Here is a 27,533-nt window from a genome sequence, read left to right as displayed (position 1 = left end):
TGGGGGCCAGTCGTCCTTTAGTGTCTGCTCAGAGTGGATATCTGAGGTTCTGATGCCACTGCATCCCTTCTGATGTCTCTAAGTACCTTCACCTATCTCTCTACTTGTCCTCCACGTGCCATCTTCCTTGGCTTCCCCGCCCCACCCTGCCCTGCCACGCCCCTCTCCCCATCGCTCCCCTCCCCCGCCAGAGTTCCATCCAGCAGAGAAGGACCAGAATTCCCAAGTCTGCTCTCCCCTCCGTTTCCCTTACAAGGTGAACATGAAGGCAATTTCTGAGCCTGGGCTCTCCCCAGTATAAGCAGAAATAAACAGATTCTCAGCAAGTGACAAGAGCTCTCTCATTAAACCCCAGGGGGATCCTAAGGTCTGAAGGAGCCCAGGAAGGGTCTCAGGCAAGGCAGCATTGGGAATATAAAGTGAATGATAACGTCAGGGGGCAGCCAGCACGCTGGAGAGCTCCCACGTGTCACGAAGCAGGTCTGTACTTGCTGAATCATAACGCCCCGGTTGCGGGTTGCCGTGGCAGCGCGCGGTGTCAAGGGGGTGTTGTGCCGGGGTGGGGGCAGGCTGGAGTCTAGGCTCAATGAGACCTCGCACCCACGGCGCCCCCCCGCGCAACATCATGTCCACCATCCCCAAGTGGTTCAAAGGGGCGCCCTTTGGGGTGCAGAGCCACAGGTGGGGCCCAACTGCTTCCTGGCCTAGCACCCAGGATCCAAGGGAGTTCCTGTGGCCCCACCAGCGCCTCTGCCTCCGCCTCCGGGAGGAAGGCTAACCCAGAAGGCTGGAGCCCGGGAAGGAAGGGAAGAGGGCTGGCTCGCCCCTCCCCCACTCACTTTCTCCTCCTCCTCCTCCTCCTCCTCCTCCTCCTCCTCCTCCTCCTCCTCCTCCTCCTCTTTTCTCCTCCTCTCTTCCTATGTAGCCCTGCTTGGACAGAACTCACAGAGATCTGCCTATCATTGCCCTCTCTGTGCTGGGATTAAAGCCTCTAAGTTTGTTTGTTTTCTGTTCCATTTTTGTAGCAAGTTCTTGCAAACTATTTCCAAACCACCTAATGTAAAATATTCATAGAGGCCACATGGTCTGCCCATCCCATGAAATTTAGCTAAAAAGTTTTGTTTGCAACCCAGGTGTCTTATTTCTTTTTTCTTTTTCTTTTCTTTTCTTTTCTTTTCTTTTCTTTTCTTTTCTTTTCTTTTCTTTTCCTTTCCTCTCTCTCTCTCTCTCTCTCTCTCTCTCTCTCTCTCTCTCTCTCTCTCTCTCTCTCTCTCTTTCTTTTTGAGACAGTCTCTCTACATAACCCTGGGTGTCTTGGAACTCACTCTATAGACCAGGCTGACTTCAAAGTCATAGAGATCCACCTGTCTCTGCCGCCCAAGTGCTGGGATTAAAGGTGTGCACCATTATGCTCAACTGTCATATTTCTTTTTATGTTCTATTATGTAATATAGTTGCATATAAATGACCTACTATGTGCCACACACGGTTCTAGAATCTGTGATCATGAGGTGGTCTGGATAATTAAACGTATATGAAAGATGATATGAAGTATCCACCCTGTAGTATAACATCTATCTATCTACTTGAGCTGGGAAGGATAATGGTAAGAACTCTGAAGAAGAATGAAGCTGTAGGGAGAGGCAGAGCATAGGGTGGGTGGCAGAGCATCTCAGGAACTCTCAAAATGATGAAGCAGATCCAAAGTGACATTCAAGGGTCAGCTCCAAAGTCGCCTGTCCTGGGAAACCAACTGCCTGTCCACCAGGGCTGCCCCAGTCAGGACCAGATGGGCCCTCACTTATACCTCTCTTAGGTTTGATGTCTCCGCTGTCTATCCCAACCAGAAGAAATTCAGCACCTTCACAGAGGCCCCATACTCCAGACATCATTCGGTGGAACTGGTGAGCCTGCTTCCTTTCACGTGGTCTGTGTCCCGCCCCCAATACGCCCGCGCATGCTCCAACCGCGTCCCTTCCCCAATACACCTGCGCATGCTCCAACCCAAGCTTGCCTCATTCTTGGCTCCAGATGTTTGATAAACTCAGGACTATGCTAGAACCCTAGGAGTTTAAGGGCCGCAGGCTTCCTCTTCCACAGCTGTTTCTACTCTGTATTTCCCTGAAGTGGAACAAGGCCAGTCACAGAGGTGGTCAGGACTCGATCTTGAGTGCTGAGCTCCTCCTGGTCGTCAGACTGGGGAACTGTCTAGTTTAATTCCTAGGCCAGGGGTGACTTGCACATGCAAAGGGGTGGGGTAGGTGGTTATGACCGACTCAGCTGAGAGCCTGCTTTAACTTAGTCCCACATAGGACCTGGGACCTATAACTCCAAGGATACCTGCTTCAGCAAGAAGTTCCTGGAACAGAAGTTGGGCTCAGGATGGTCCCAGGCCCACGAAGCCACTCGGCTGACCCAGCTACCCCACTTCCACTACCAGGCCATCAAGAAGGAAAAAGAGCAGCAGGTGAACTTCGGGGCATACCCTTCCCGACCTCTAGGAGCAAGGCTTCCTGTCCACATGGCTATCCCTCCAGAGTCCTAGTGGATACAGCTTCCTCTTGGAGAACACCGTCACCCTTTGGGCTCTTCCTGGCTGGACCTCCCCAGGTTCCTTTTCCATCCTGCGTTCTTTTCTTTTGGGGCAGGTGCACAAGCGTGGCCCTGGCTCCTACAACATCAAAGACTTCATAACTGAGCTGCAGAAGAAACCACAGAGCAAACGGGGGCTGCTCAGCTCTGGGGAGACACGTTTCCGAGGTTTTATTGGGGTACGTGAGCTTGTCTCTTCCACCCTCCGTCCTCTGTGGGAAGACTGTTGCTGTTTGGATGTTTGACAAGCACCCTTCTCTGAACCCGTCTTCTCCCTAGGCTTGCCCAGACCTTCCTGGCTTTCTTGTTGGCTCTTCTGCTCTCCTGTGTCTTGAGCCTAGAGAAACCTAGAGTATATTAGAAACCCAACAAACATATTCATTTAGCTAGGCAACCAGGAAATAATGATTAAGCAGCAACTGAAAGCTGTGTACTGAACTAGGCTTTGGGAGAGCGGGGTGTCTGGCAGTGACAAACGTCAGAGCGGGCATCTTAGTGACACACACCACAGTATGAAGAAGGAAATACATATCGTTCTTATGGAGTTTTGAGGGTAAATGGCACAGGGAAGGAGAGTGCTGTGGGGTGATTTACAGAGAGCAGTCTGGGGAGGCCTCACTGGAACAAAATCTGCAGGGGACTCATAATACCTGATCCATGCACTGGCTTTCTGAGCTATGGACGGAAGCAAGACCCAGTCTCCTTCTTTGGGGGACAGACAGAGCTGATCCTCACAGTGGCCTGATTTTTGTAGCACTGGCCCCACCCCCTCTACCAGGTCTGGCTCCCCAAGGGTCTGGTTGCAGGGTCCAGAGAGGAGGGTGGATTGCATCACCTATGGAACAGCAGTGCCCCCATGTGGCTAGAAGGGGCATACCAGCCTCAGAAATCCAGCCAGGTCTCACCTCCCGGCACCACTTAGCTCTGTTCACTGTACTTCAAAGACCACCTTTGTGTTTAGGCTCCTAGCCACAGTTCTTCTGATCTCAGGACTTCCTGTCACCTCACCCCGACTTGTGGAATGGGACCTACTATCTGCCGGGCCCTGGGCAGAGGGCTTTGCAGACATTCAACTCTATCACTATTCCTTGAAGGAAAGTATTACCATCGCTGTGTTAGTCCCATGGACCATGAAGCTCAGAGGCCTGAGTTCGCCCAGCTAGGAAGTAGCAGAGCCAGGTTCCTAGCCTAGGATTCCGGTGCTCATTCTTTCCAGCCTGTTCACAGCATAGCGAGGAAGTTGATCAGCTTTGTAGTTGTAAAGGGCAGATCTATGGAGGCTGCGGAACAGGAAGGTGGGTCTCAGGGAAGATGGTGTCTGGGGATCTTAGTGTGGTTGATGTGGTTGACAAACCAGAGGGTAGGGAAGGCATTGGGAGAAAGCATTGTAAGCAAGTATGATCAGGGAGACCAGGCTGAATATGAGGTGCTGAGTCAGAGGTGCTGAATCAGATGTGCTGAGTCAGATGTGCTGAGTCAGAGGTGCTGAGTCGATGTGCTGAATCAGAGGTGTAGCTGGACTTGGAGATAAAGGAGTGAGCAGAGGAGGGGGCTCACCGGGGATGCTGTGTGGTGGGGTGGGTAACAGGTGCTCACTCCAGAAACCCTGTTTCCCTTCTTGAGATCTGAAACCCCAAACATGTCTTCCTCAGATGAACCAGAACAAAGACTGGGACTGACAGTCTTTGCATTTCCGTCTCCTGCCCTGCAGAATTATTATCCTGGCCCTGGAAATTATGGGGAGAAGGGGAACCCGTACACACAGCTGGAGGAGAAGGCCTGGAACCGCTCACATTCTGACGGCCTGATGTGTAGAGTGTCTAACAAGCCACCCTTGTTTCATCAGGTACCCCCTCAGCAGCCTCATCTTGCATGGTCCTATGGGGTGACCTCGGGGTAGAGAGGCTGAAGCCCCACCTTGGCCACTCCCCTACAGGCACCATTACCGCTTTTGTCTCTAGGGCAGTGGCCTGGGACCTGGTACCTACACCATCAAAAGCGATCTTGAGACCTTTGTGAAAAAGTCCACTGGTAATCGTGGCCCCTATGACATTTTCTCTGGTGAACGGAGCAGTCCTTTGCCCTATGGACATTACTCTGTGCAGGTATGTGCCTGAGTGGGTGCTGTGAGGTCTAATCCTTGGTGAGCTAATTTTTGATTATCCACAGGAATGTGGCCGTGTGTACCAAGTGCTGCCGGAGAAGGGGGTCTACTCTGTGCTCCTGCCAGGGCAGGGTATGGCTCCCTGTGTGAGGCGAAGAACCTGAGGTTGGCCACACAGATATGATGGGTCAGAGTCACAGTTTGGACATCTGACCCCGCGGCTACTTCTCTCAGCAATAACATGAACTGTACTGATAGACAGGTGGCCTGGCATGCACCAACAGGCCTGTGGGGACCCCAAGGGCACAGGCGCAGTGTCTGGCTGTAAACATTTCCCAGGCTTCATGGACTCAGCTGGGTTAATGGCCTGGGTTAAAGGAGCCCTAAACTGGAAGGTGGGAGAGGAGACTGGGCTAGAAATGTAGCTTGCCAGACTTCTTTCCCATCCCCATCAAAATCCCTTACAGGTTTGGTGGCTTTCTCTGCTTTGCTCTCTTCATGCCTATGGCTGTGGGGGCCAAGTGTGTGTCCAGACTTATTTGTCTTGTCCCCAACTTGGGGTCACTGAAGAGCGGGATTAGTCCAGTTCACAGGTTAGATGCAGGGAAAGAGACCGTGTGGAATTTCCAGTCTCAGGGAAAGAAAAGTGCAATCAATGGAATAAAAACAGCAGCTTTAGTAGGAGACCCTTGTAGTGGGAGTTCCTTGGTAGTCACTGTCCTATGTCCTGTGACATGACTGATCCTAGGGTCTCCTACCTGCCACTAAGACCACTGCCCAGTACAGCAGGCCTTGGGACCCGCCTCCCTCACCCCATGTTGGTACTACAACCAGAGCTGAGCCTCTTTGCTTGAACATTTTTGTTATAGATTTATTTATTTATTTTAAAAGATTTATTTATTATATGTAAGTACACTGTAGCTATCTTCAGACACCCCAGAAGAGGGTGTCAGACCTCATTACAGATGGTTATGAGCCACCATGTGATTGCTGGGAATTGAACTCACGACCTTCAGAAGAGCAGTGAGTGCTCTTAACCGCGGAGCCATCTCTCCAGCCCTATTTATTTTTTTAAGAGCAATTTTAGGTTCACAGAAAAGTTGAGAGACAAATATGGAGTTTCTGCATCTGACACCACATACAGACTCTCCTCACTATAAATCTTTTGAAATGTACATTTGTTCCCTTATATGGGTGTGCGGGATTGTTTCATGTGTTTGTGTGTTTGTGGAGGATAGAAGACAGCTTGCAGGAGTCAGCACTCTGCTCCCACTAGGCAGGGCCTAGGGCTAACACTCAGGTGTTTAGTGGTCTTTACCTGCCTCCCTCCCCCTACTGTCAATGTCCCAGGTCAGAGCAGAGCCTCTGTTAATCAAGGAGTCCCATCAGCATCACTTGGTTTTCTGTGAGGGTTAGTGAACCTGCGATCCCTGGTACAGTGAACCTGCGATCCCTGGTACAGTGAACCTGCGAGCCCTGGTACAGTAACCTGCGAGCCCTGGTATAGGATTTCTTTCTCTCTTCCCGTTCCTCAGAAAATGAAGCCCAAGGAACTGACAGATTACAAGAGCTTTCTGGACGAAATGAACTCACAACACAAGAAGAAACAAGGGGTTTTCTCGAAATATCCCCGAGATCCGAAACACCCCACAGAGAGAATTTTCTGGACAACCCTTAGTCAGTGCCCCAAAAATATGGTCAGTGTACCCCATAGCTTGTTTCTCTCCTGCAGCTTTCCAGTCGGCTAGGGAGGTTGAGGGAGGTGGGGTGCAGCGGTCGTGTAGTGGGGAGCTGCGTCTGTTATTGCAGCCATGATCAGGATTATCCTTGTAGAACCATAGCTGAGCCAGGCCACCAGGAAATCCCAGCCAGTGAGACTTTCTACCTGCGCTCCCTCCTCTGGATCTGGAGAACGGGCCAAGAAAGCCGGGCAGGAGGGAGTGCGATAGGGTACTTGTGTATCTTCAAGTTTGCCTACCTGATCTACCCAGGGAGGGGCCAGGTTCTGCCTGCCTCAAGGCAATCCTCTCTGGGGGACAGTGACCAGTTCTTTGAGTGACTTTTGGTTTTTGTCACTACCACATCTGCCACCCCCTTCTCCCAGCAAGGCCTGCCTCAAAGGCCATAGGAAGAAATAAAGTAGGGGAGGCAAAGGGTGTGTACGGTCTGACCTCCTGCTAACCACTGCCATCCCTCTCCCAAGGGAGCTTGGGAGGGCCATCCCTTGCATTTAAAGGGAAACTAGGCTGCACAGGTTAAAAAGGGTTCACTGGGTCCCCCAAGAGGGGCCAGGAGACTCTATATAAGGCTCAATTCTCTGGCTCCAGGGTCAGTATGCTTGAGTCCCAGGCTGCACTCTGCTCATTTCGAGGGCCCCTGGGAACGTGTAAAGAGGTGTCTGGCTGTGGGGTACATGGAGTGGGTGGTATGGGACATGTAGAACTTAAGGACACTTCCCTTCCCTCATCCTTTGACAAAAGGTGCAGTAGCGCGGGGCAGGTGAGGTCAGCTGCCATCAGCCTTCAGTTATCCATCCTGGGCTGAGATTGCTAGGGCTTCCTCAATCTTTCTTCTTTATTCCCAGGATATAGCTGGCCCTGGTTCTTGGCTTCCTCATGAGACGGAACAGAAACATGTCAACCGGCCACCGTTCCTCCTGGCCTCCAAACGGTGCGGCCTAAAGGCCTACCAGATGATTTTGGGAACCTGGGTGAGTGGGTCTGGGTTGGGGAAGCATGGTGGTAGGCAGGGGACATTCTCCTGCCTCTTCAGACAGCCCCAATTCTTTGTGGTCCTGATGCAAAGGTCAATGGACCCCATACCAGGGCTTCTGATTCAGTCTGCCTGGGGGAAGGGTTTTTTGGCTTATAATTCCGGGTGACAGTCCATCATTGCAGGGAAGTCCAGGCAGGAACCGGAAGGAGTGAGTCACACTGCAGCCACAGTCAAGAGCAGAGCAATGAATTAACTAGTGCATGTGTGCTTGTGTCCCACTCCCTCTCTCTCTATACTTACACAGTCCACGACTCAAACATGGCAAGGTGACACCTAGGGTGGGTGAGCCTGCTCACATTAATTAATGTAAACAAAACCATATACCCCACAGACATGCCCACATGCTGACCCAATTTAGACAGTTCATTCCTCCATGAGATTCTCCTCCTGTGTGGTTCTAGGCTGTTGACAACTGAAACTGATTATCACAGAGATAAAACACTTTGAGAACCAAGATGCTAAGAGGCCCCAATGTACAGCTCTCTCATCTTCTTTCTCTTTTTTTTAATGATTTTTTTACAGATTTATTTATTTAATGTATGTGAGTACACTGCAGCTATCTTCAGACACACCCAGAAGAGGGCATCGGATCCCATTACAGATGGTTGTGAGCCACCATGTGGTTGCTGGGAATCGAACTTAGAACCTCTGGAAAAGCACTCAGTGCTCTTAACCATTGAGCCATCTCTCCAGCCATCATCTTCTTATCTTCCCTGAGAAATGCTTCTCCCTTCTCTCAAGTCTTGGGGCTTCCAGGGCAGAGCTGTTAGCCCATTTTCTTCTGCCTGAATGAACAAGTCTTCTGTCCCTTTCCCTGTCCCCCGCACTTTTTTATTACCCCCAGGTATGTGATGACACCTTTGGTAATGTTCTACCAGAACAGGCTAGTCCTAGAATTTGTGAACACTTTCTTGTTGGTGTTGTGTTTGTTTTTCAAGATAGGATTTCTCTGTGTAGCCCTGGCTGTCCTGGAACTCACTCTGTAGACCAGGCTGGCCTTTTCTACAAGATAGAGATCCACCTGCCTCAACCTTATAACCATACACAAATCCTAAGCAAACAACTCCACGAGTCACACAATCAGCTTACACCTCCTCTACCCCCTCAAACCACACACCCCGCCCCCACCCGAGTTGCCGCAGGTGGTTTTTTTTTTGCCTCTAACAGCCCAGGGAAGGTTTGAGCTTTGTTTTTAGTTTTTTTTTTTTTTTCCTTGTCTTTGACCATCACACGGGTTTGTAGTGTTTTGGGGTTTTGTTTTGTTTTTTGCCATTGTGAAAAAAAAAATCCTTGAGAAAAATCAACTGAAGCTGGGCGTGGTGGCGCACGCCTTTAATTCCAGCACTTGGGAGGCAGAGGCAGGCAGATTTCTGAGTTCGAGGCCAGCCTGGTCTACAAAGTGAGTTCCAGGACAGCCAGGACTACACAGAGAAATCCTATTTCGAAAAACCAAAAAAAAAAAAAAAAAAAAAAAAAAAAAAAAAAAAAAAAAAAAAAAAAAAAGGAGAGAGCGAAATCAACTGAGAGGAGGAACAATTTATTTTGATTCTGGTTCTCAGAGGTTTCAATCCACAGCTACACTGAACTATCAGCTGGGGACGGAGACTTTTCCTGTCCAAGCCATATTTAAACCAAACCCTTCTGACCTGTAGCAGTCTCTCCGAGACGCACTTTGCTTGTGACTTATCTGCCTTTGCATTATTATCCTGCTCCCTGCCCCAGCCTGCACCCCAGCATGTGAGTTCTCAGACATCACAGGTAAGATGCTTAGACTGGAGCCCGATGGCCGTCACAGGGCCAGGGCCTGAGGTTCATCTCTGTCACCGTGATTAAAAAATTCCTGACACAAAACAACTTGGAGGAAAAAGTTTATTTAAGCTCATGGTTCCAGATTGCAGTCCACCATCTCAGGGAAGCCAAGATGGCAGAAACTTAAAATGATCAAAATGGTTAGCCCACTGCATGCACGGTCAGCTTGCCCTCTCTGCTCTTATGAAATCCAGGACCCAAACCCAGAATGGTTCGATTATCCACATCAATTAATAAAATTAAGACCAACCCACCATGGACACACCCAGAAGCCAACCTGACCCAGAAAGTCTTTTGGTGAGACTCTCTTTCTAGATGCTTCTAGGCTGGGTCAAGTTGACAATGAAAACTAGCTCTCACAGTTCAGCTGGCCATGCAAAAAAGGAAGGACCATGGTCGGGCCAGTTCCTGAGGCAGGGCAGGAAGGACTCCTGGACATGCCTACTGGACATTGACCCAGACTCTGATCTTATGACTTCCTTGCCTGTGCTGTCATGACTTTGCTTTGTCATCTTGAGGAGCTGCTTGCTGTCTTGTCTCTGAGCTTCTCTTATGGCAGACACATGGGCAGGGTGGCCAGGGCATCCTACAAAGGACCACAAACCAGGTGTCTTAGTGAACAGAGCTGGACTTTCACAGCCGTGGATGCCAGAAGACTGGAGTCCACACTTCCTATGAAGCTGATGGTAGAGAATCCTTTCTTGCCTCGTCACAGCTTTTGGTGGTGGCCAGAGACCCTTGGCTTTGCCAGCTTGTGACTGTACCAATCTGATCTCTGCCTCTGCGTATGGCCACTCCCCCCTCCCCCCAGCACCTTTTCTTGCAAGCACATCAGTCATATTAAACCAGGGTTTCACCTGCTATACCAATGGCTTCATCTCATCCCATTATATCCATCACAGTTCTCCAGTAAGGGCACAGTGGGAAGCACTGTGTTAGCGCTTCAGTACATTTTTTGGATGGAGTGGGTGACACAATTTGATTCCTAACAGCTGGGGTGGTGGTGGTGTCAGGGGCCCACAAAGAGGATTAGAAAGCCTGAGGACAAGTCCTCACACCATGCTCATCAAACATCCTGATGTCTTTTTTTCTCCCTGCCACAGAACCCAGTTGGCGTAGGCCGCTATCTCAACACCACGCTGATGGAGTCCATAGACCGAAGGCAGCGATACCGTTCTCTGTACATGAGTGAGCCCAAGCGATACCTGCAAGACCTAACCCGAGACAGACTCATGCAGTGAGTATAGCTGGAGCTCTTGGAGGGGTTTGAGGGGAGGTAGGATGACTCTTTGGTGGCCTGGAGAGGAGGCTTGCTTGGTTTCCACGCTAGCCATTTGGCAGACACAGTTTAGATCTTGGTTCAGCCTCTGATTGGCTGTGTGAAGAGGGGCAGCCTCTGATTGGCTGTGTGAAGAGGGGCGTGCTGCTTTCCTCTGAGCTTCAGTCTGCGCCCTACTCCCTGGCCCTCTGGTGTCTCGCTGGCGCAGCCCCTGCCTAAAACCTTTCCACAAGCTAAGCTGCTGTCTCCAGTTCAGGGAGAAGGAGGTGAGAAGCCAGCGTGGATGGATCTGGTACAGATTTCCATCTCCGTTTTCAGTGTTGGTCTCGGGCCTGCAGCCAGAGATCCTGGAACCAGCAATTTCTGGGCCTCCCTAGGGTCTGTGGCAGAGCCTGGACTCCCCCCCTGGCCCAGATTTCTCTTTTTGCCTTCGCAGCTCTGCTGACCCCACCCCACCCCCTGCCCCCACCCCCCACTCCGGCACTGTCCATTTTCTCAGACACATTAACCCCCACACCTCTTCTCTCTCTATTGTTTGCCTATCCTTTAAGGACTCCCTTAAACATCATCTGGTGGATCTCAGGTGGGAGCAGAGATGAGTGTACATATCACTTGCGCTTTTTCTTTTATTTATGTATTCAGTTTTTCAAGCCAGGGTTTCTCGGCGTAGCTCTAGATGCCCTAGAACTCTCTGGAGTCCAGGCTGGCCTTGAACTCAGATATCCATCCACCTGCCTCTGCCTCCCAAGTGCTAGAATGAAAGCCACTACTGCCCAGCTAATTTTTAAAATAATAAAAAAAAAGATTTATTTTATGTGTAAGGATGTATGTATGCGTTCCGAGTGTGTACCTAGTGCCTGTGGAAGTCAGAAGAGGGCATCAGATTGCTTGGAACTAGCGTTGAGGTCGGTTGTGAGCCACCACGTGGGTTCAGGGAGGGTCAGCAGAGCTTCGAAGGCAAAAAGAGAAATCTGGGCCAGGAGGGAATCCAGGCTTTGCCACAGACCCCAGGAACTGAACCCAGGTTCTCTGTAAGAGCAGCAAGTGCTCTTCCCAGCCGAGCCACCTCTCCATCCTTCACCTGTCATTAAGGAACACTAACACGTTTAGTGTAGAAAAGCACTTCTCCCCTTTCTGGCCAAGGTGCTCAGCCTTATTTTACACATATTGAACCAAGATCAGAGAGGGAAACAAGGAGATAGGTTGACAGGAGTCATACGGCTGGCAAGAAGCAGAGCAAAGACTAGAAGCCAGTCCTTTCTCTTCTAGGTCTGTGACTGTGCTCCCATGGCAGGCCCTTGGGAGGATTTAGGATCGTAGGAAGGGTCAGGCCTGGATGTTCAAAGGGCTGTGTGTGTGTGTGTGTGTGTGTGTACATGCAGGTAGGGATGTGGGTTTGTGTGTACATTTGTATGAAGCAAATACCTTGTCCCGCAGAACCATCTCACTGGTTAGAGCATTAAAATTCTGACCATAGTTATGTCTAGGGAGAAAGGCTATGGGTTCTTTCACCACATACTTTGTTTCTGTATATGAGCACACTGTCGCTGTCTTCAGACACACCAGAAGAGGGCATCGGATCCCATTACAGATGGTCCTGAGCCACCATGTGGTTGCTGGGAATTGAACTCAGGACCTCTGGAAGAGCAGTCAGTCCTTTTAACCCCTGAGCCATCTCTCCAGCCCCATACTTCGTTTCCGAATTGTTTGATTTTTATCAAAAGTTCTTTGTGTGTGCTTTTTACTTGTTTTTGTTGTTTTGAGATAAGGTTTCAAGAAGCTGAGTTAGTCTCCTTCTGCATCTGTCTCCCAGGTCCTGGGTTATAGGTTATTTTTAACAAAACAAAGCAAAACAAAACAAATAAACCCTATGAATAGAGCAGGACAGCAGTTGAGATAGAACACAACTTAAGAGTTCCTTTTTTTCTGGGCTGTCTCTAATCAGGATTCCCCAGCTTTTCTTCCAGTCCTCAGTTTTCCAGTCTGTAAAAGGAAAATAATTTGTACCCTACAGGGTCATGATGCAAAGCTCAATTAGTGCGTGTGAATGCTACTTAAAGGGTCCCTGTGGGGGTCAGATCATCTGAGAAGTTCCTCACTGGGGAGCCATGGATCCACTTGGGCTCCTGGGACAGGAGGGCAGTGCCTCAACAGGAGGGAGGCCAGGAGGTGTGAGAGATTCTAGATCCCCGATATACACTTCCATCACGTGGTATATATCGAAGCCTGCCTCTGTCCCGGCTTCTTCTGTTTTCGGGTGGGTGGAAACGGCTCCTTACCTACTGCAAATGTCATTTTTGCCTCCCTACACTAACTTCCATGTTTCTGCTTTCTGGATGTTTCTGTTAGCAGCAGCATGCTCTTATGTCACGGAAGCAGTGCTTTCTCATCCCAGACATCGTGACGATGCATTTGTTCCGTACGGTCTCTCTTTTTGCCTAATCTCTTTTGTTCTCTGTTTGTTGGTCTCTGTTCTCTGAGGGTGATTTCCCACAGTGTCTGCTTAACCTTGACATGTCTGTCCCTCTAAAGACCCCTCGGGAGGTCCCTTTGTACTCCATGATAACTGATGGTGCCCCAGAAGAGCAAGTATTAGTGTTCTTGTTGGGGTGTCTTCTAGTGCCACTGTTGGTAGAGCTTTGCCCTTGACCTAGGCCTGAGAAAGCTTTTTGGGACATCCAAGCTTGGCTGCCCAAGCTCTTCCATGTAGAAAGAATAAGGGGAAGAGGCTAGAATAATAGTCAATGATTCAGTTAACATTTAATTCAATTTTTTTCTTTTTATTTATTTATTTATTTATTTTTAATATTTTTATTACATATTTTCCTCAATTACATTTCCAATGCTATCCCAAAAGTCCCCCATGCCCTCCCCCCCACTTCCCTACCCACCCATTCCCATTTTTTGGCCCTGGTGTCCCCCTGTACTGGGGCATATACAGTTTGCGTGTCCAACGCGCCTCTCTTTCTAGTGATGGCCGCCTAGGCCATCTTTTGATACATATGCAGCTAGAGTCAAGAGCTCCGGGGTACTGGTTAGTTCATAATGTTGTTCCACCTATAGGGTTGCAGATCCCTTTAGCTCCTTGGGTACTTTCTCTAGCTCCTCCATTGGGAGCCCTGTGATCCATCCAATAGCTGACTGTGAGCATCCACTTCTGTGTTTGCTAGGCCCCTTAATTCAAATTTTATACCATGGTGCTCACTGGCTGCAGAGGGCTCACCATTAGGGGTACTTGCTGCTCTTGCAGAGGGTCTAGTTTGGTTCCCACAGGTGTGGGATCCAACACTCTCTTCTGGACTTCGTGGGCACCAGGCACACACGTAGTACACATACACTTAGGCAAAACTCTCATACCCATACAATAGAACAACAAAACCAATATGGCGTACACAGACTGTGTATGGTTGTGCATGCCTATAATCCCAACAGTGAGGAGGATGAGGCAGGAGGACCACCAGTTCAAGGTCATCTTGGGCTACATAATGAGCTAATTGCAACCTAATTGTACTTCAAGACCTTGTCACTGAATGAAGGGATGAAGGGATGAATAGATAGATACCTAGATATTGAGATAGAGTACTCAGCTGGTGTCACTGTGAGCAGAGAACCCCGGTTTCCAAGAATAAATCTCCAATCTTCAGCTAGCTGAGAGCCAGTGTTCATCTCTCTGTGTCCTAAGCGGGGACACAGTGTGACCAGGTGCCTCACACTCTTGCTGCCACAGAAGAGCTCTTCTCACCACCGTCTTCTCCCCATGATAGACTAGACCCACACACTCTGGGTCACCATAAATTCTCCCTTCCTCCTGTGGCTCTTGCCTGGTACTTTCTTACAGCACCGAGAAAAGTAACTATATAAAAACATATGTAGAAGCCTGCTCCAAGGCACCGCTTGCTCCGGCTGCTGGGAGTGGGGAGGGAAGCTGACACCTCAGACTTTCTATCTATGCTCCTGTTTGCATTTTCTTCTTCTTTTTAAAAAATTTTATTTATTTTATGTATGAGCACACTGTAGCTGTCTTCAGACACACCAGAAGAGGGCATCAGACCCCATTACAGATGGTTGTGAGGCACCATGTGGTTGTGGGAATTTAACTCAGGACCTCTGGAAGAGCAGTCAGTGCTTTTAACCACTGAGCCATCTCTCCATCCCCTGCTTGCATTTTTAACTTCAGTCCTGTTTTCAGTGGCACCTGATGCTGCCAGCTCCTTAGTCTTTCCCAACAGGAGATTCTGTAGCTTCATGCTCTACCAACGTGGGGCATAGACTCTTGGATCTGCTATGTTGCCGGTCTCCCACCTACTTTTCCACTTAACAAAGGACTTTTTTTTGCACATGTATTCTTCCATTTGTTCGCGTGGGTCTATGCTGTAAGAGTTTTGTTTTCTTTTTAGAGAAACATTTATTATAGACTCATAGCTAGGAGTTTCAGTGGAGGAGAAAACGCCACACCGTTTGAGTTAAGCTGGCATGCAGGTCAGCCACATGCCAGAAGGGAAGCTTTAGAGAAAGACTAAGGCCAGTGTACCAGAAAAAGCAAACTTCAGCTCTGGCCAGCATCAGCTTTAAGACTCTTATTTCTTTACTTTTACTTCAGTGCATTTACAGGAGAGCAAGAGGCGAATGCATTGTCTTAAGTTACTTTTCTGCTGCCATGACAAAGCACCAGGACCAGCAGGTTATAAAAGAAAGAATCTAGTTTGGAGACTCACAGTTCCAGGGGTTACAGTCCATGACCTGTAGGATGGGGAACATGGCAGCAGATAGGTAGGCAAGGCTCTGAAGCAGAAGTTGAGCCACAACATGAGAAGCAAGAGCCAGAGAGCCAACTGAGGATGGTGTGGGCTTTTGAAAATTCAAAGCCCGGGCCAAGAGACACACCTCCTCCAGCTAGGCCACACCTCTAATCCTTCCCAAATAGCTCCAGCACCTGTGAACCAAATATTCAAATATATGAGCCTATGGGGGGCCATTCTCATTCAAATCACCACACCTACCCAGTCAGTTCACGTGAAGTATAGTGTAATTTCTGAGTTTCAAAGGTAAAATAAAAATCTCTCTAGTATATATCTAAAAAGATAGGTTTTTATTTGTTTGTTTATTTGTTTGTTTGTTTGTTTGTTTGAGACAAGGCTTTCCTGTTTAGTCCTGGCTGTCCTAGAACTCATTCTGTAGACCAGGCTGTCCTCAAACTCCTAGAGATTGGTCTGTCCCTGCCTCCCGAGTGCGGGGCTTAAAGGTGTGCACCACCACTGCCCAGCAAAGGGCAATATATATTCTTTTGCATTTACCTTTATTGTTGCCCTTTTAACTTTTTTCCTTTAAATTTTTAAGTAATTAATTAATTTGTGTGTGTGTGCATGCATGCATGCATGGACATCCGTGTGTACAAGTGCCACTGTACATATATTGTCAACGACAATAGTCAGTAGTTAGTTACAATTAACAGCAGTCGGATCTCTTCGACCACATGGGTCCCATGATGGAACTCAGATCCTTGGGTGTAACAGTGTCTTTATGAGGCTAGCCTGGTCTACAGAGGGAGTTCCGGGACAGCCTGGGCTGCAGAGTGAGTTCCAGGCCAGCCTGGTCTACAGAGGGAGTTCCGGGACAGCCAGTGCTACACAGAGAAACCCTGTCTCGAACCCCCCCCCCCCAAAAAAAAAAACCAACAAAACAAAACAAAAACCAGTGTCTTTACCCTCTGAGCCATCTCACTGGCTCGAGACAGCTAATCTTCAATCAAATCCAAACAGCCAGGCATATTTTAGGTTTACTCTTCTGAAACATACATGGTCGAATACATGATTTATACAGTTCTCAAGAAAAAAAAATTGGGTTGTAAAGTCTTTTTTTTTTTTTTTTTTTTTTTGTAGTCAAAATATCTTTTGTTTTTACACAAGGCAAACGAGATTCTCACGAGGATGTATCCCAAACACATCCCTTCTGAAACTACTGCCAGGGGTGTTCTCTAGTCAGATGAAGAGTGAATTAGGACAAAGAGCTCAAGAACGGGAGGGACATAAAAATATTTCTGGCTGCAATATACAAGACTCAGGTAACCAGCAAGAAAAGACAGACTAATAATCCAGACGCCAAGCTGCCGGGTAATCTCCCTGCTCACTGGGTAAAGCTTGGTTTTGTGTTATCCAAATGTTGGTGTCTGGACCAGCAGAGAGCTGAGGACTGTCTGGACTTTGGTGTTGCTATTTTTGTCACGCATCGTCAGTCTCAGTGTTTTGTAAAAATAACAACACCAAAGTCCAGACAGTCCTCAGCTCTCTGCTGGTCCAGAGGTCAGCATCTGAGTAATACAGAAACAGGCTTTATGTGATGCACAGGAAGGCTATCCCAACACCAAGCAAAGAGGAACTGAAGACAAAGTGTTAAACAGAACAAAGGCTGGTATTTTTGTTTCCTTTGACAAGTTCTTGCTATGTAGCCCAGGGTGGCCTAGAACTCCCAGTCCTGCTCTAAGCTCCCACGGGCTGAGATTACTTGAGTGTGGCACCATACTCCACTACAAGATGAATACTTCATCCTGACAAACAAAATCCATGAAGAAATCACAATAACCATGATCTTTCCCATACCCAAAATATGTGGCAAAGTCCCACATAATAACAGGAATTTTCAGTATATCTGTCTGAAAATATGTCAGATGAGGGCATGTAGTAATTATTTGGAGGCTTCGGATAGATAAAATTTACCCTGTCATTTCAGTCACTTGAGAAATATTTATAAGGGGACTAGATGACTCAGCAGTTAAGAGCACTGACTGCTCTTCCAGGGGTCCTGAGTTCAATTCCCAGCAACCACATGGTGGCTCACAACCATCTGTAATGGGATCTGATGCCCTCTTCTGGTGTGACTGAAGACAGCTAGTGTACTCATGTATGTAAAATAAATAAATAATTTTAAAAAAGGAGACATAAAAACTGATTGTCTAGGAAACTCTCAATAGACGGTCTAAGCGAAAATGTCATCATAGAAAATTTATGTCCATTTTTCTAAACATAATATAATAAAGCAAGAAGTTAACACCGAAAGAATAATTTCCCCAAACTGGGAGCCTGGAAATTAGGAAGCACATTTTTTTTTTAAATTAAATTTTCTGTTAATGCACAAACAATGGTCTTAGGTATAGGAGCTCACACATACCTGTTAATACCTATGTCATTGACCTCCCCTGCTCGCTTCGACCCCTTGACTTCTGCTCTCAAAAAGGCCTCTTCTGGCTGGGTGTGGTGACACATGTGTCTAATCCCATAAGAGACAGGTAGATCTCTGTACATTCCAGCCAGCCTGGATTACATAGCAAGTTTCAGGTCAGCCATGGGCTACATAATTAGTTAGACCTTGTTTAAAAGCAAGCAAGCAAGCAAGCAAGCAAATATCCCTTAAGCTCTTAAGTCTAAGAGAATAACTGAGTTTGAAAATTTAAACTCTTAGAAAAGAATTACAATGAAGACTGTAGGTACAGACTGTGAAATGCAGCAAGGCACCCAGCTCAGGAAGCCCACAGCTGGAGGGCTGAGGGCTGGCTCTGCAGCTAAGAGCAGGAGTGACTGCAGTGCACCCAAGTCTGGGTCCCAGCACCTGGGTCGGGTGGCTTTCAACCAACTTCCTCTAACTTGAGTTCTGGGGATCTGGTGCCCTCTTCTGGACACTCACATGTGCACATACCCCCATGCAAACACACATCCATACTTAATTTTAAAATAAAATGAAAAAAATTTTAAAGCAGGTTGAAGAGATAGCTTAGTAGTTAGGAACATTTGCTGCTCTTGCAGAGGACTGGGGTTCAGTTCCCAGCATCCATGTAGAGTGGCGCGCGCGCGCGCGCACACACACACACACACACACACACACACGCGCGCGCGCCCGCGCGCTGGGGCTCCGGAATCACCACGCAAACCATATGAACACTGATCTCAGCTAAGCAAGAATAGTTTATTGAATGTACAACCTAATACTGATCAGATCAGGACCACAAAAAGGAATGGAGAAACTGGTTGAGGTACCAGTCTGTTCTTAGGACAGGCTTATAAAGGAGAAAGCCACAATGACCACGATGGCTCCCATGCAGGTGCAGGAAGCGAGCTCAGTGGTCAGCTCTGACTCAAGATTAGACAGAACGGTTCATATTGACCTTTGATTTGAGGGGTCCTATCTGAAGCTTTGTGGAATTTCTTAAGATTAACAAACCTCATATAGAACATACTGAACATAACAGGGGTTATGTGGTCAGCATGGCCCTGCTCTGAGTCAAGGTATTTTTCTGTGTCAATAACTGGCAGGCATATTGCAGCAATAATATGAAATAGCTTGTGGGCATTGAACAAAATGGCTACAGCTGTGCTGGGGGAGGGGGCAGGCCTCAGCAGCAGCAGCAACAACAACAACAACAACAATATACAATTTATTTTTAATTTAAAACACAGCTGGAATAAACAGTAAAAATGAATAGAGACTGGATGGGGGAGGGATTCTCACTGGATCCTTCCTGCCCTTTCATGTTGATGTCTGCCATTTTCCAGGGTGGTGGCTATGGTCCCCTGGGCTTGTGGCTGTGAAATGTGTAAAGCCACAGACAGCAGAGGTGTGTAGAAGAGGTTGGTCTGCCATTTTTCCGTCGTCTAATATGAGTAAGCAGGGTTTGAAGAGGCATTTGAAGGGATTTGCCACGTCTCACAGGAGGGCAGAGAATGCAGGAACAGGATATGTGGCTCTGACCCTGATCTGTGCTTCATGTCATCTCCTGGGCCAAGGCAGAATGGGGCCATGGGTGGTGAGACACGCTCTTTCCCAGCATGCCGTCTGTCTCTAATCCAGGTGAGGGAGAGCATAGGCCAGAGATGCAGAACCTCCTGACGTGTGTCAGTTTGCTCACTTTTTCTTAATCTCAGTTCCAAATCTTACCTGCTTTTTCTTGGGCTTTTTCTTGGGTCTCTGGCTTCTAACCAGGTAACCGCTTATGTGAGTCCTGTATGGGAAAGCCCTCTTTTTTTATTTTACTGTGTATACAGTAGGTGATCTATGTGTGTTCACTGGACAGCAGACATCCATAATGGTTACCTTTCTGGATCTTTTGGCTAGGATATTTTATTTTATTTTATTTTGTTACAGGCCCCCAGACCATAGAATAACTGACCCCATGATGGAAATACCATTCAGGCCTTGGAACCTAGCACGTAGGCAGTGCCACCTGCAAACTGAGAATAAAGTCCTACACCATCACATAGTTCTGGGAAAGTCCCCAAGTATTCTTATTTTGCTTTTCGGTTTCTGTAGTTCCACTTCTGGATAACTGTCCCTGCTAACTGAGGTATGTCAATACAGCACGTGGGTTCTGTGCTTAAAAGCTCACCCTGAGAAAGATGCACTTGGAAATTGAACACCCACTGTAGTCAATGGCGTGGCTTGAGCCCATGACTGAGTAGCTTTGTCTGGTAGATGCTCTGCAACATTTCTGTTTTTGAGACAGAATCTTCCTATTTAGCCCTATCTGGCTTGGAACTGTGTAGACCGCGGCTGACCTCAAACTCGTACATGCCCACCTCTGTCTCGGGCGCTGGGATTAAAGGCGTGTGTTGTCACACCCAGCCCTAACTGGGATTTTAAAGTTGCACCTTCACTCCCAGCGCTGGAAATGTGCATCTCTAAATTTGAGACCAACCTGGTCTACATACCAAGCTCCAGGCCCTCCAAGGCTGGATCGTCAGACACTGACTCAAAGACAAAAATAAAGCAGAGACTCCAGTCCGCCTACTCTCTGTCCATGTGGACCAGTGTCAGCCTGGCAGCTCCCTTGCTGGCCTCGTCCTGGGGACACTGACTGTACATGGTTGTTCTAGTGTTTATCTGGGAAACTCCTCTGTCATCAGCCACAGCTCTGCTGAGTTACAAAACCTTCCCTGATTTTCAGGACAGTGTCTCTTTATTCTCAGCCTCTTGCACACCCCAGGGTGGCACATGCTTCCCCGTGGGACTGGGGCTTCCTCACATGCCCACAGCGAAGCTAGACACAGTGTCTCTGTTCCCCTGCTCCAGCGTCTTGCTGATACGTAGAGGAGGAACACCTGGGACCTTGTCAAATGATGAGCCTACGTGTTCATTAATGAAATGGGGCCAGCGACTAAGTGACGTCATGAAAGGAACACTTTCGAAGCTTCTGGGTTTACTTGGCAGAAATTTACACTTTTTATTTTTTGTATAATGTTTTACTATGAGAAAAATGGAACATGTAGAAAAGGTGACAGGATTTTATACCACATGGCTCTACACTCGTGCATCATTTAGACTTTGTTACTATGGCCTAGCCAGATGGCTCATGGGATAAAAACATTTGATGCCAATCCCGATGACCTGAGTTCAATCCCTAGAGCTCATATGGTGAAATTAGACAACCACCTTCAGAAAGTTGCCCTTAGCTAGGCGGTGGTGGAGCACGCCTTTAATCCCAGTACTTGGGAGGCAGAGGCAGGCGGATTTCTGAGTTCGAGGCCAGCCTGGTCTACAAAGTGAGTTCCAGGACAGCCAGGGCTACACAGAGAAACCCTGTCTCAAAAAAACCAAAACCAAAGAACCCCCCCACAAAAAAAACCCCAGAAAGTTGCCCTTTGACATACAACATGGCATTCATGTGTCTGTACTCTCTTTTATATACAAAATTGTCATCTACATAATTATCACATTACTAATGTTTTAATACTTAGTGATATCTTCCATCTGCCACTCCATTAGACATCTTTATAAAAGATTTAAATCATGTGTGTTTGTGTATTTGTTATGTGAGTATTTATGCATGGCTGCAGTGCCCAGAGAGGCCAGAAGAGGGTGGCAGATCTCCTGGAGTCAGAGTTAAAAGCGGTTATGAGCCACTGGGTGTGAGTGCTGGGACTAAACTCAAGTCCTTTGCAAGAATGGCATATGTTTCTAACCGCTGAGCCTTCTCTTCTGCTCCTCTTAGTCATCTTTTATTTTTGATAAATCTCAAAGGAAACGACAGGCATTAATACACTTCTGCCAAAACACTTCTGCATGCACTGTCCTTTCAGCATTTTAGTTAAAAATGCAAATTCTTTGCCTAAAAAAAAAAAAAAACCCTCAAATTGGGACCATAAATGTTCAGTGCTTAAAGTAACAGTAAACTCTTATATTCTTGAAGTTTGCAGTATACACAGAGTTTTAAACTCTGTATGTTTCTATATGGTTACTTTCCTCATTGCTGTAAGAGGATTCCTGATGAAACTAACTTGAGGAGAAAGGGTTAATTGTGGCTCTGAGTTGGTGGGCATAGTCCACCAAGGTAAAGAAGATGGCAGTGGAAACGGCTCTTCCATGGCAGCAGGAGTGTGAAGCCCCTGGTCACTTTGTGTCCCCAATCAGGATGCAGAGAGAGAAATGCTAGTTGTAATGGTTTGAATAGGACTCCATAGATTTGTGTGTTTGAATGCTTTGCCCATAGGAGTGGCACTGTTAGGAGGTGCGGCCTTGGTAGAGTAGGTGTGGCATTGTTGGAATGGGTGTGTCCTTGTTGGAGGAAGTGTGGCACTGTGGAGGTGGGCTTTGAGGTCTTCTATGCTCAAGCTATGCCCAGCGTGGAACACAGTCTCCTGCTGCTGCTTGTGAATCAAGATCTAGAGCTCCTGACTCCTTCAGCACCGTGTCTGCTTGCACGCTGTCATGGTTCCCGCCATGATGATAATGGACTGAACCTCTGAATCTGTAAGCCAGCCCCAATGAAATGTTTTCCTTTGTAAGAGTTGCCCGGGTCATGGTGTCTCTTCACATCAGCGAAACCCTAAGACATTAGTGCTCAGTTTGCTGTCTCTGTTGTGTTCAGTCCTGCATCCCAGCTAATGAGATGCTACTGCCCACATCAAGATGTGTCAGAAGATGGGGTAAACATCCCTGGGGACACCCTCACAGGCATGCCCAGAAGTGCACTTCCTACCTGGTTCTAAAACATGCCAAATTGACAAATTAACCACCACAGTATATTCTCTGTGAGATTACTAGGCATTAATTTCAGTATTTCTCAGCTGAGACTATTGGAGTTTTAAGGGAGCATGAATTCCCAGAGTCACTGTTAGTGTGTGGAGTTGATGCCTGCCTTCCTCAGGAATTCACTGAGCATCACCTATTCTGTGCAGGCACTGACCTGGCTCCTGGAACAGTGTAGCAGAGAAGACAGCAGATCATGGGGGGCATACCCTACTCCCCATAACTGCAAGAAAGCATGAGATCTGGAGGAGGCGGCTAGCTCTCCTGGACAGTATCTGCCCCCCACCCCCCGCTCTTCCCAGAGTTCCGGAAAGAGAGACCAAGTTTGATGATGGACAGTTCTTTGGACTCGGGAAGGCTGAGACAGGAGCCCAAATCTTGTTCTCACCCCGCCCACTTCTACCTCACCCCCTACCCCACCCCCTCTACTCACTTCCCTATACTTCCTGGGCTTTTGTATATACTTTTTGCTGAAAGATTGAGATGTTGGGGACAGAAAGAGGGGCTCTAGGAAACCCCTCCCTGACCTTCAGCTAATATGAACATGGAGAGTATCACTGGGTATGGTGTACAGAGTGTGTGAGTGTTAGCAAGAACAGGGCAGGGTGGGTCAGCAGGTCACTAAAGGCCTTGGACATCGAGCTGAGCTCTTGGACTTGGTTCTGTTGTAAGCCATAGGTTTTCATAAAAAGATTTATTTCTATTTTTTAAAACATTGTATTTATGTATGTATGTATGTATGTATGTATGTATGTATGTATCTATGAGTACACTGTAACTGTATTCAAATACACCAGAAAAGGGCATCAGATCCCATTACAGATGGTTGTGAGCCACCATGTGGTTGCTGGGAATTGAACTCAGGACCTCTGGTTAGTGCTCTTAACCACTGAACCATCTCTCCAGACCTACTTCTATTTTTTATTTACTTATTTTTTTCAAAACAAGGTCTCACTAGGTAGCCTTGACTAACCTGGAACTCATTATGTAGAGCAGGCTGGCCTGTAACTCATAGAGATCCACCTGCCTCTGCTTTCTGAATGCTAGGAATAAAGGTCTGTGTCACCACACCCAGGCTTAAAAGTAAGATTTAGAATAGTATAATCTACCTACATAAAAGTCACTCTTGCCAGGCAGCGGTGGCACATGCCTTTAATCCCAGCACTTGGGAGGCAGAGGTAGGCGGATTTCTGAGTTCAAGACCAGCCTTGTCTACAGAGTGAGTTCCAGGACAGCCAGGGCTACACAGAGAAACCCTGCCTCGAAAAAAAAGTCATTCTTTCTCAGGCATGCAATTTATGAGGTTTAAACTTATTTATTTTAAATGTTCAATTATGAGTGTTTGTGTGTATAACTGCAGTGCCCATAGGGGCCAGAAGAGGGCGTTTGATCCATGGTGCTGGAGTTAAAGGTATTTGCTGTGCGATGTGGGTGCTGGAAACTGAACTTGCGTCCTCTTCAGGCACCTCGTGCTTTCAACCACCAAGCCATCCTCTAGGCCCTAAACATTTCAATGTATTCATGCCTGTGGAAGCTAGAGGACAAGCTGAGGCGTGTCTCAGGAATGCTGTCCATCTTATTTGGGTGACGGGATCTGCCATTGGTCTGGAGCTCACCCACTAGGCTAGGCAAGCCCAGATCTACTTGTCTCCACCTCCCCAGTGCTGGGAGTACAGCACATGCTACGTGCCTACCTTTTCACGTGGGCCCTGGAGAGCAAACCCAAGTTATCATGTTTGCACACTAAGCCGTCTCCCCAGCTCCCGAGTTTGGCAAATGCATAGTCATGAAACTACAAGAAAGTTTCTTCATGCTGCCTGCATCAGTGCATCAGTGCATCAATGCATCAATGCACTGCCCATGCTGGTGACAAACATGTCTGCCATTCCCAAACGGAATCAACCATGCACAGACACATCGTTCCCAGTGTTCCCGAGGCCGCCCATTTTGCAGAGATAGCTTGTTCCTTTGATGCTGAAATGTTATCAGTGAGTGCGTGGGCTGCCTTTGTTTATATCTCAGTCTTTAGTAAAGCTAAAGATCTTTAGTGTAGATCTCTCTAGATAGCCAGCTTTCACTTCTTTCTGGTAACTAACCCAGGATAGGATATTTAAGTCATTTGGTAAAATGGACATACAGTGGTCTAAGAAATACTCAGTGCATTTGGTGACGCTGAGCCGCTTGTATTTGCACCCGAGTGAGGCTGTACTTGCTCCACGTGCTGGGTTTGTTTCCATACTGTGTTGTTGGTTGTTGGGATAGAACCTATGTCTTGTATATGCTAGACAAACACTCTGCCCCTGAGCTACATCCCAGCCTCACAACATCATTGTTATGTGAGAGATTTGTGTTTGAATTTTTGTTCTAATTGTGTTTCACTATGGTTTGAATTAGCACCTCCCTATGTTGACCATTCTTTTTCACTTCTTTGCTGAAGTATTTTCAAAGCTTTTTATTTATCTTAAAGAGCAGGTTGCTCATATTCTTATATTACCTTTGTCTTTTATTCTTAGTTTTTCCTTATGTGTGTATGTCTGTGTCTGTGGGTGTGTGCACGTGAGTGCAGATGTCTGCAGAGGCTGGAGGCTTCAGATCTCTCTGGCGCTGGGGTTATAGGTGGTTGTGAGCCTCCCAATGTGACTGCTGTGAAGTGGCATGTGGGTCCTCTGCACTCGGACACGTAGCCATTTCTCTAGCCCCCACCTTTTGAGAATGCTTCCAGTGTTATTAGCATAAGTCATTTTCTAGACATTGTATTTACAAATATAAGTAAATATTTACTCCAAGGTGCTCAGAGGGTTTTAAAAGGAAGTACCTCTGGCGTTCCCTTTAGAAGCTGCGCTATGGTGTTTAGGTGGGAAGATGGGGTTGGGAAGGACCAAGACAAAAGATTCTGACTCCAAGTCTAGATGGAAGATGAGGCTCCAGGGGGAGAACAGAGACATGACACAGATCCGCCTGATGGCAGGAGAGGCCCCTCACTCTGGTGAGCCTTCTCTCCTACCCTCTGTCCTTTGACTGGACAGACTGAAGGATACAGGCAAAGGCATGAAACAACCGTAGCTCTGACTTCTTGGAGACCCTGCCACAGTTGGCGAGAACAGGCAGTAACCAAGAGCATGCCAGCTTGCTCTGTTGTTTTCTTTTTCTTTTTTCTATGTGTTTGTTTTTCATGTGTATAAAATGTAGTTGTGAGTGTGTGTATGTGTGAGCGCACACTTGTGTGGATGCCCAGCACATGTGTTTATATGTGTGTAGAAGCCTCAAGTTTATGTACGCTGTCTCTCTGGATCACTTTCTGCTTTATTCATTTGAGGCAGGGTCTCTTGCTGAAGCTAGACCTCACCGATTCTGGCTAGTCTCACTAGCCTTCTTGTGGTTTTCCCTGGGAGCTATTATAAGACATTCTGGCTATGATAAATGGGTATAAAATAGAGAACTCTCCCTTAGAAAGGACTCTGTGTTGTAAAAGGTCTGGAGGTCATGGATGTGGAACTCACTTCCTTGCAAGGGATTGTGCCTGTTTTCTTCTTTCTCCTTTTTACAGGAAACGGATTACACCTATTACGAAGGGCAAGTGCCGTCCAACTGTGGACTACAATTCAGATCCTACTCCTTAAAGCCACTCGGGAAGAACAGCCTGATGCAACCAGAGAGCCCAAGGCCAGAAGAGAAATCTTGAGATGGGAAAGGAAGCAGGGATCTTGGAGAATGCCTGGGTGAGGGGAGAAGGCAGGAGGGTCATCTTTGCTGTAGCCCTGCGGTCAAAAGTCACAGTGTCTACTGGGACAGCAGGGGGACCAGGTATCTTTTGTTACAAGAGATCCATTGTCCTAAGCATTCCAGTCAGCTGGTGACGTGAATTTGGGAGCCAGAGAGCAGGTGGATGGAAGAGGGGGTCGTGGGTGACTTCCTGGAACCCCTTGCACTGTGAAGCTAGAGCGTGGGTACCTAACTCACCGTTGTCCCAGAATGAGGCGGGGAGAGGAGCATTTGTTACGTAGCAGTCTGGGACCTGTAGGAAAACCCCATCTCCATGCTAGGGTGCTCTGGACACTCAACAGAGCCTCGTGCTGGGAGGAGACTGCTGACTTCCAGTGTTCAGCCATTGAAGCGCTGTACCCCACTTTAGCATTGTGGGCCACCAGTGTGGTTAGAGGTGGGTCCTCGGGGGTGAGTGACAACATCCTGTGACGTTCCCCCTCACTGTTTACATCAATGACAGTGGTGGGGGGAGCCAGTTGTCCCCTGGAGAAGAGGATGAGGAGACCTGACAGACTCAGCCACAGAACTTACATAATAAAGCGATTTCAGACATGTTTTCAGAGCCGGTTCTACCAGTTGTTTTCTCACGTGGGTCCAAGTCGTGGTTGTGAAAGAAATGAAATCATGACTGTTCTCTTCAGCATCCGGAGTAGCCAGGACCATCAGCATGCACCCTGCCTAGAGCCCCTTTCATTCCTCATTTGGAGTTTGGATCTTTGGTTTTCTCATCATGGTGAGCTACTTAATAACCGCCCACACCTAAGCTGGCCGGGCTCTTACTCTGGCCCTGGCGTGGTCCTTCATTCTGCAGGTGCTGTATACAGCCTGCTTCTGGGACTTCCTCTTCCAGTAACCTGTATCTCAGGCCCTGCTGATCCACTCTCTAGACACCCCACCCCCAGACTCAGCCAGAGAAAGGGGATCTAACCAAACTGAGGGTAGATGGGTTGTTGGGTGCAGAGCAGACCCCTGGGAGGTGACTGTCCCGGGTCTGGGATGTGGGGCCACTTTTCACGCTGACCTTGCATTCAGGGGTGTGTCCGGAAGCACAGCGTGTCAGGAGATGGTTAAGCTGGCTCTCAGAGCAAAGCAGGATGTTGCAGCTGTGGTAGTTAACGTTCTGTGTCAACTTGTCTGTGTCACGTGGTAGCCAGGCACTGGAATGTGCCTAACCCGGTCACTTGGCATGTGAGATTG

At 47.8% G+C, this 27,533-nt stretch overlaps 1 protein-coding gene across 9 annotated transcripts; it reads left to right on the top strand.

Annotated features, from left to right (window-relative positions):
• Window positions 1-408: 408 nt before the first annotated feature.
• Lexm (lymphocyte expansion molecule) lies at window positions 409-26,898 on the top strand. 9 transcript variants are annotated; one of them, XR_003954944.1, is made up of 12 exons: window positions 580-681; window positions 1,333-1,396; window positions 1,817-1,904; window positions 2,303-2,467; window positions 2,649-2,771; window positions 4,304-4,438; window positions 4,554-4,697; window positions 6,232-6,393; window positions 7,281-7,406; window positions 10,384-10,517; window positions 26,119-26,290; window positions 26,797-26,898. XR_003954944.1 is itself a non-coding variant. In XM_030253564.1 (11 exons), the coding sequence occupies exons 6-11, from the start codon at window positions 4,400-4,402 to the stop codon at window positions 26,189-26,191; spliced, it is 678 nt and encodes a 225-aa protein (XP_030109424.1). In that variant the 5' UTR covers window positions 564-681; window positions 1,291-1,396; window positions 1,817-1,904; window positions 2,303-2,467; window positions 2,649-2,771; window positions 4,304-4,399; the 3' UTR covers window positions 26,192-26,898. The 9 variants fall into 9 exon arrangements, 6 of the variants coding, with proteins under 6 accessions (XP_011238830.1, XP_011238831.1, XP_006503149.1 ...); XR_376322.4 differs by lacking the exon at window positions 1,333-1,396 and having other exon boundaries at window positions 534-681; XM_030253564.1 differs by having other exon boundaries at window positions 564-681; window positions 1,291-1,396; window positions 26,119-26,898.
• The last annotated feature ends 635 nt before the right edge of the window (window positions 26,899-27,533 follow it).

Source organism: Mus musculus, chromosome 4 (genome assembly GCF_000001635.26).
Source record: "Mus musculus strain C57BL/6J chromosome 4, GRCm38.p6 C57BL/6J".
NCBI lineage: Eukaryota > Metazoa > Chordata > Mammalia > Rodentia > Muridae > Mus > Mus musculus.
Note: the sequence above shows the minus strand (reverse complement) of the source record. Positions and strands in the feature narration are given on the sequence as shown.